The sequence below is a fragment of the Lactuca saligna genome, chromosome 6 (genome assembly GCF_052625555.1).
Source record: "Lactuca saligna cultivar CGN05327 chromosome 6, ASM5262555v1, whole genome shotgun sequence".
Lineage (NCBI taxonomy): Eukaryota > Viridiplantae > Streptophyta > Magnoliopsida > Asterales > Asteraceae > Lactuca > Lactuca saligna.
This window is the reverse complement of record NC_136422.1, coordinates 44,037,050-44,046,638: the sequence shown is the minus strand read 5'-3', so window position 1 is coordinate 44,046,638 and position 9,589 is coordinate 44,037,050. Positions and strand designations below refer to the sequence as shown.

At 33.7% G+C, this 9,589-nt stretch overlaps 1 protein-coding gene across 1 annotated transcript; it reads right to left on the bottom strand.

Moving 5' to 3' along the window:
- Window positions 1-8,219: 8,219 nt before the first annotated feature.
- On the bottom strand, window positions 8,220-9,589 carry LOC145001043 (uncharacterized). The gene is made up of 4 exons (XM_078960372.1): window positions 9,233-9,589; window positions 8,854-8,964; window positions 8,629-8,709; window positions 8,220-8,533 (listed from the first exon to the last, which is right to left on the bottom strand). The coding sequence occupies exons 1-4, from the start codon at window positions 9,473-9,475 to the stop codon at window positions 8,450-8,452; spliced, it is 519 nt and encodes a 172-aa protein (XP_078816498.1). The 5' UTR covers window positions 9,476-9,589; the 3' UTR covers window positions 8,220-8,449.

Sequence of the window (9,589 nt, the reverse complement as noted above, 5' to 3'; positions counted from 1 at the left end):
GCCCAAAATCTCACACCAAACAATTATACAAATAACCCTAATTAGAATTATAGCACAACCTAGCCAAAAAGGCCCATAATCCTAAGTCCAAATCCCTCCATGAGGGCCCAAATGTCTTTCCTTCATTAATGGACCTAGGGCTAAATTCTAAATCTACAATGGACCACATGGCCGAATAAGGCCCAAACATGACATAAATAGCCCAAAAAAGTTCTCAAGGCCCAACATCTCTAAATGGTCCAGGCCCAAAGCTAAGTGAAGTCCAATTGGCACAAAAGGTCCATCGAATCCAAACTCCACAACAGAGCGTACGCCTAGCGTACTTCAGAAGTACGCTAAGCATATTAGGTTCCTCAATTGTACGTGCAGCGTACAAGTTGGTATGCCCAACGTAAGAGTAGATAAAGTACATCCTCCATTAAGTTCTTAATACATGAATACTTTATGCTCCAATTTCATATTTAGGTTGTCTTTGTTGCGGATCAGAAATGACATCGAGCAAGTCCTCACATGATGGCTTTGAGCCGTAATCGAATGCCTAGTCATGGAGGGCTGAATACGCTATATGGGTAAGGTTGCGCCCTTTCTAAAACCAATTGGTTTTAGATCAACTGGTAGCGTTGATGATCAAAAAGTGGTATTAGAGCAGGATTCATACAGAATTGATCTGTTTTTCTGAGTTTTTGCAAAAGTTTTGAGTCTCGTTCTAGATTTCAATTTTCTGCTCTTTTGTTTTAGAAAATCATCTAAGATCATTTGTTGTGATTTGACTTAGCGTTCCAGTTGTAAAATCGAATGTTCGTTTGTTAAATTCTGAGTGTTTTAGCTGTTTGATATCAAGTTGATTTGAGCTTTTATCAAAAAATTTCGTACAACAATGGCAAACTTTAACATGAACACCATGACTTCTTACTCTCATCTCCTTGGTTCATCAACGAAGATTTCTATGTTGATTCTTGAGTTCTACAATCAATGGGCTGATCAAATAGAGGATTATTGAACGGAGTTGATGAAGAACGCTGGAAATGTGTTCTCGGTGATGTTCGTCCTCCTGTTGTTGTTCAGAGTATTGGAACATCTTCTAACAATCAAAATGTCAATGAATAGTCTGAGAGATTGTTGAAGAATGAAAAGAAGTGTATGCGTGAACTCAGAGGTACTCTTCCTCCTATTGTATACAATTATGTGCGTAGCTGTAAGACTGCAAAAGAGATTTGGGATACTTTGAAGGAAAAGTATCAAGGAAGCGAAAAAACAAAAATCAGTTCAGTCAAACAATGTTTGTTTAAATTAGGAGAGTTTAAGCAGAAGGAATGAGAGACAACTAAGTCTTATTATGATCGTCTGAATGAGCTCATCTTCAAATGTAACTGATATGGAGTCATACAATCAACAATGGAGTTCAATCTCACTTTCATCATGGGTCTTCGAAAAGAATGGAGAAATGTAAGCCTAATGATAAAGACACAGCAAAGTTTTGACTACTTCTCATTGAATGATCTTTACAATGTGATGAAAGCACATGAATCTAAAGTGAATGAAATAGCTGAAGAATCAAAGATCAGTTTAGGTGGTCCACTTGCTCTTATGTCGAAGGTTACTGGAAGAGAAGTTGAGAAAGAGGTTGACGAGAAGGAGAATTCAGAAGATGAAGGTCTGATCATCAACTTTGATGATGAATTTTTGGCATTTTACTCTAACAATCGAGTAAAGAAATTTTCAAGAAGCCTTTCAATCAAAAGTCAAAAACAAGTGGTACCAGAGCCAATGGCGAGGGTTCGATTCTCTTAGGAAGCAATTTCTGAGGGGAGGATTGATGGGGGGTCAGAAAGGGCATCGACGAAGTCCTCGCACGATGGCCTATAGTGATGCAATCGAATGCCTTGTCCTGGAGGGTTGAATGCGCTATATGGGTAAGGTTACGCCCTTTCTAACACAAATTGGTTTTAGATCAACCGGTAGCGCTGATGCTCAATAGTTTTTAAGGTCCTAGGGCATAAAATTGGCAACTTTATGCCCTTGCATGCCATGAAAGAACCCAACGCCTTATTTAATCTATTAAGTCACATCTTAAGCTCTTAAACACATGCAAGAAGACAACACACCCATCAAGCTATCATTTTTATGCTTCAAATCGAACAAGGGGGCCTAGATCTAACACTCGTAACTTCTGGAGTTGCACAAACTCACCATAGAAGATTGATGAACCAAAAAGGGACTCTAAACCAACCCCTAACTCAACTAATCAAAAACAAGAGCAAGGTTTAAGCTTTTACCTCCACAAGCTTCCCAATGTGCTCCAAATGAAGGCTCCAAAAGCTTTTCCATGTCCAAGGCTTGCTTCTACTTCCTTCTCCTTGCTATATCACCAAACAGGAGGTGTTTGAGGCACTCACAAGCTCAAGACACACACACACGGATTTTAGGGTTTTAGGGATGTTTGAAAGTGATGGAGGCTTTAGGGTAAGGTCCAAATGACTTAAGGACGTTTAAATAGGTCACAAGCCAATAAATTAGGGTTTTAGTCATCTTCTATGTACGCCCCGCGTACATGATCGTACGCCCAGCGTATGAGCCTCAGCCATCTGATGCCCACACACGCGTACGCTAAGCGTACCCAACTGTACGCCCACCATACGGAAGGACCCTTTTTTCTAAAATGGAAAACTTAAGGGTAAACAGTGGAATACCTTGATTTGAGTGTTACATATGAGCCAGAGTCTTCGGGAGCAGAAAACATAAAATGAGATCAAATTTTTGGGGAAATTTGATCGAATTTTTCCTGCTTTGATCAAATTTTTCATTTTTCTAATTTGTGGACATTCTGAACTGCAAATGTTTATTCGATCAAATTTTTTTATTTGGTCGAATTTCAAGGCAAAATTTTATCGAATTTTTACATTTTCTTTGTCACACCCCCAAACCAGACGGCGGAAACATCCGGGGGTGGAGGACTTCATTTGTAGTATCACAACACATGCATCATAGTAATCAAAGTACAAACAACCATTGTATTTAAAAGTAAAAGTATTTACATATGTTCAATCATTGTATATTGAAACCAAAATAGTTATACAAAAGAAGAAGATATGACTCATAATGGCTCCATCTTCTCAAAAAGCTCGGGGAGTACCTATTATTATTTCCCTGAGAATACAAGTAATTTGAAAAGAGAGTATCAACAATAAGTTGAATGAGTACATAAGTCTTTATGTTGGAAAGGATGTCTTTGTATTTTGATTATGAAAACTATTCCAGAAAATCCCATATTTTCTGTCATATATGAAAAGTAGTTTTATTCCCATAAAACCGTTCTATTTTGTAAACCAATGTTCTGTATTTGTAAAACGTGTAACTGAGAGTGTGCCTGGCTTCACCAGCTGTTATTGAAAACTATAGTATACCATTGTACTTTGTATTTTGTAAAATGGTACTTTAAAGATGTACTTACGTTTAGTCGTTGTTTATACACTAACGTGTTGTTAATATCTTTTTAATGAGTTATTATAACCATACTAAGACATGCACGCCTGAAACAAACGCCTTGAGAGCGCTTAAACTGTTCATAACAATTGCCACTCATTGGCATGTATGCCTGACTGTAGCTAGCAGCCTGAGTACGGGGTTGTCAATCCCGATATAGATCTACACACAACTTGTTTCAATCCCCGGACTGGAAATTCTGATTATACTGTCAGGACTTTACCTTGGTTGTCTAAGATGAATTAAACAACCTGAATTAAATGTCTCATAAAAAGCATATTAACGTTACATATATATTAGATATGAAAACCCAATCATTCTGAAATAAATAATTGACAGTATGCTCTTGAATTAGTATTCTGAACATGTATTTGACAAGTGTAAATCCTTGTTTTGTTTTGAATCAAAACCCTTGTTTCATGTAAAACAATGTATTCTAGTATGCCTGAATCATGAATAATTGTTCTATGTATCATAAATTATACCTATTATAATTTATATGTACTTTATGAATTGGTAAATAACTATTTTTGCTTGTAATACTTTGCTCAACATGTTACAAAGGATAATTAAACTGAAGAAATAACTTTTATATTTATATACATATACAATTTTATATATAAGTAAAATTTAAACAACCTTCGGACAAATAACCAATACTATAAGTCCACATCCAAACAAGGAAAAGGACCTAGAATTAGTTATTAGTCCTAAGCCTTTTAAATCTTATTTATATTAATATATGTATACAAATATGAATATTTGGGAAAAATATAAGTTTATAAAAGAGTTCAATATTCGGAGTATTTCTGATGCTTTAAAATAGTTTTATCGTGATTTGAAATCATTTATTTATAACACAAAGTTCTTGTGTTATACTTGTATTCCCCCCCCCCCCCCCCCTAAAACAATAGAAATTATGAAAATACGAGGGTATGAACTCACTTAATAGATGGTGAATTGGACAAAGTTTTGACAGGAGAGAGGTTACTTCTCGGGAATCTCGGGGCTTCGAGGCTTGCTTAGGGTTTGAGACTTGATACCGGGGCTTTAGGGGTTGTATATGAGCTTATGGAAGTGGAAAATATGAAAGAGGGTGAAATTTAGGGTGAAAAGTGTAAAAATGGCCGGAACCCTCGCATGCCTTATATAGGGCGAAGCCTCGGATCCGAGGCCATGCGAGGCTGCCGCGTGTCAGACAGGTGGCGAAGGGAAGGGAGCTTCTTCGGACCGGAGGCTCGCTGCTGGCTAGCTCGGATTGGACCAGAGTTCGGTCCAATGGGAAGAGGGCACGTGCGAAGGGGAGGGGTGTGCGAGGGGCGTGCAGGGTGGCGTGCGGGGGGCGTCCTATGCGAAGTTGTCCGCTTCTAAGTGGACCTCGGCTGCGGTCCTACCAGGAGGTGCCACGTATGGCTTCGGTCCAATCAGCAGCCGCCACGTGGAAGCTCGCATGCGAGGGTGACGTGGCATTACTGTTCATGCGAAAATTCCTGAATTTTTCCTACTTTTTTTTTATTTTTGTGCCAAAAACTTGTAAAATTCATAACTTTCGCATATGAACTCCGTTTTTGACGTTCTTTATATGCACGCATAGGTAAAGTTATACTCTACGACTTTCGTTCAGACTTCGTCGGCTAATTTTGACTTTATTTGTAATATTATTATTTTTAACAGACCAAGACAGGAAAATCCATTAAAAATTCATAACTTATTCATCCGACATCCGTTTTTTTCTGTCTTTTTACCGTTGTACTACTAATGACGAGACCTTCGATTCTCGTTTAGGTTTTATCGGCTAAAAACCACCCGATCTTTATTTCGAGTTTTTTGTTGTACACTGTTATACTTAAATTTAGAAAAATCATAACTTCCTCATACGAAGTCAGATTTTGGCATTCTTTTTATGAAAGTTCTCGGTTTAAAATAAACTAAAACTTTCATTTAGATTGTTAAGGCTAAAAAGTCTTTTATTAAAAATTCAGTTTTTACACTGAACAGTGTTTTGCCGGTTTTGTCGCGGATTTTTGATTGGTCATAACTTCTTCGTTATAACTCGGATTTTAGTGTTCTTTATATTTTTGGAAACCTTGTTACAATCTCTATCACTTGGTTCATCCAAATTGAGATTATTTAATAATTTATTTTTGAGGGTCAATTATGTAAATATACACAGTATGCTAAAATTTCTCTTTATTAATTTAAAAAGAAGTACAAATTGACCTACACTATTACATAGGTTTGAAATAACGGGTTGTTACATTCTCCTTTTTTCACAAACACGAAAGTCGTCCGAAATTTTGTCTAGTTTCTTGAACATTTTGAATCTCGAAAATCAGAGTTACGAGTCATGAGATATGGTCAAGTACTGATAGGGGGTCAAAGATGGCAGCAACATCCTTTTAGATTTAGAATGTAGCAATATATCTTTGTATAATCAATTCAATCAAATATTTCTTAACCAAAACATATTACAAGCATTCCTCATAATCCCTAATAAGTTTCAAGCTCCATTTTCACTCTAATGATCCATCAAACGCATTCAAAGCTACTCCCAAAGTACTATTCCACTCAAATTATCTAAAAGAAACATAAAAACATGAGCAATATTGGAATTCTAATGAATGACATGAGATGAACATCATTTAAACTAATGACATGCAAATGTAGAAATTATGATGTTGAATGCTAATAAAAACTACCCTAAATGATGCATAAAATGGTATTTATTAGATTTTATGGGCATCGCAGTATTTCTTAGTGCAAGGTTTTATCCAGTAACTTGCATTACTTGGGTAAAGACAGCTAGGTTGTTTTACTGCTTAGTGTTGTGACTCGATTATTTTGAACAATTTCTCTTTTTTTGTTTATGTATCGATCTATTGTGATTGGGCCCATATCGATCTAGTGGGCCGAACCAAACACATCATTACATATCATATATAAAATTAAACCTTTTAAATTTATGGTTTATTATTTTAAATATTTAAATTTAATTATATATTAAATAATATTTGAAGTTTTAATTAAATTTTATAATTTAAAGCTTATTCTAATAATATTTAATTTAAGTGGTTAGTCAAATGTATTTTAAATATTCTAATTTAAATCTTATTTAAATAATATTTTAAATTAACATGAATTATCAAAATTCTAAATTTACCATATTTTCGTTTCTTATTACACAAACTAGGAAACCTGCGATCAAGAAACATATACGAAAAATAAAAATCAAAACCAACAGTGCATGCTGCACCAGAGGAAGGGCGTATTGCATCTTTCAAGAATTCGGTTTTTGATTTTATAATTTTAATATCAAAAACCTATTAGCTCTGATATCATTGTTAGGAATTATGGCATTCTATACACATTAGATCTACACATCTGAATAATCAAAATAAGCTTTATGTGTACATGCACCCTAGGATCTAAGTTTTAATAGTTATAGCAACCTACTTTGAATTTAAACAAAATATAGAATTACTAACCTTTTGTTGTCTTCAAATCTCGATTGAGATCTTGTGACAAGAACAATTGCAAGGACAACAAGGACCCAAACCAGAAATGTCTTTATGAAGGGAATTTCGAAATTACTATAACCTAGGAGAAAAGGTTATAAATTTCTAACTTTATGAAAATATAAAGATAACGGAACAAAATTTAGAGACTAAAAAAAGATCAAAGGGTTTAATCCTTATCTCCCTATTTATAGGGGCAACTTGAATCTTTAAGTTGATTAGATTCCCAAGAATAATCATTATCGTTATCAAATTATCAAAACCTAACATGCAATGATAAATATCCTAGATTTCATCCATATCTATCTCCAAGAGGCTTCTGGAATATTTCAATTAATCTTTAGAACTAATTAATATTGTAGCATGTTAATTAATTAAAATTATATAATTAATTACAAAATAGTTTTCTACTAATTTATTAATTAATAATAAACTAATAACTTATTTTTTTCATTTCCTTATTGGTAAATCCAAAATGACTCTATTATTATAAATTAGTTTATAACCCGTGAGCACCACGAGTTATAAAACTAATTAAACTTTTATAATAAAAGTTTATAATTATTAATCGATTATTTTAAATAAATCATTTTAAATAAATTATTATTTAAGAGATATATCAAAATTTTAAAGTTATTATAACTTCAAATTTAACATATAATTAGAAAATGTAAATTTGAATTTTGAAATAAATTGCCTAATATATCTACATGATACATGACATAATATTAATGAGAAGTTATTAAAATGACATTTAACAAAAGAATGATTAAAATTATTCATTTATTAAAATATGAATATTACCAATTAGTTAATGATATTATTGATCCCTAGTTCCAACAATGAGAGTATGTAAGTAAGTGAGAGTATGTAATTACATTTTTTATAGTTAGATGTTTCTTTGTAAATATTTGAGCCTTGTAATTGTATGATCTATCAATTAAAGTACTTAATTTGTATTTTATGTAATTGTTCTTATAATTTTATTCCACGTTCATTTTGTCATTTTATTAGTTGACTCATCAGGTGGTTTGGTCATCTCTTATATCAGGATCACCCACGATGGTTGCGAGGTGTTTCACCATTGTTCATTTTCTCAGGTGATGAATACCGCACCGAGATGTTGAACATGAAGTACACTACTAAACATGTATGCATGTATTCAAATACACACTTATGTTAAGATAATACATATAAATCAAATACATGGAAAATTGAAAATTAAGGGAAAAAAAACGTCCCATTGCGGGCACAAAATTTAAATGCATGAAAGCTTCATTTAACAAGTGTTTAATGACAAACAACACCCAAGATAGAGCTAATTCATTTAACAAGTGCTTAATGACAAACACACCCAAAATAGAAGTAAAAATCATCAAAATACCACAAAGTAAAATCAGGAGTTATATAAGCATTAGTAATTATAACAAAACACTTGATTGTTTTGTTGATCATCTTAGTTGACCCAAGGATTCAATGTTATTGCTCAATTCTTCAAGTTTCTTCATCCTCACTCTTTCACTTTCAGTCACCAACTGCATATACAATCAAGCACAAAAAAAAATTAAATATTTTGTGGCCTTTTTCAGAGAATTAAAAGCGATTATTAGAAAAAAGAAGCATGTACCACCTCCATCAATCTTGCTACCAGTTGAGCTTTCTCCTTGGTTTTTTCATTGAAAGCTTCTAAAGCTTCTCTGTATTCTTTCTCCTGGTGATTTGATTTCAATTTTAATAATATATTTAACAAGCATGAATAAAACAATATAATTGATTTAATAATTAATTAAGGAAAAGTGTAAACCAAATAAAGAATTAATTAAGAAAGTAAAAACGATCATGATGCATGTTTCACCTTCTTATGGCAGCTTAGTCCCAATGGCTTTAACTCTTTGTTGACCAAATCAATCTTCTTACGAACGCTTGTCACCTCCTTCCTCCTTGGATCTTCCAGTCCTTCAAGCTCCTATTTATTCTCACATTTTCTTTTATAAATTATTAACTTTAAAAAAAATTAGAAATGGGAATTAAGTTTTTCAATCAAAGAAGGCACAATTCCAACTTGAAACTTCTATTCTAACATGGGTTATAAGAAAACCACTATCTCCATATAATTGATCATAACTATAATTTTATGTAAACTTGATGAATCAAGTAAAGTCTGTCAAGAACATGTTTCACAATTTTATTATTTCCAAAATAAACATGCACACAATGAAGAAAATTATACGTACTTCACGGATTTCAGCCAACTTTTTGGTTTCTTCTTCAACACGTCCTAACTGAGCATGAACCTTCTCCCTAACCTCCATTTTCTTCTTCTTGATCTCTTCTTCTTTAACCCTAAAAGCCAACAATGCTGATTTCGACAATTCCTCTTCATCATCACCGATCATGGGACTCCTGTTATAGCCGATTAACCCTGAGTTCTTCATTGGCATCATCATTTGTGATTGTTGTTGTCGATCTAATGCCATTTTAGGAAAACTCTTGTTCTCTTTCTAATGGATGTTGCCTTATATGCTTTATGTAGGCATTATAGTAATCTTTTGCTTCTGTTCAAGATGCTCAATCTAGGTAGTTGGCATTAA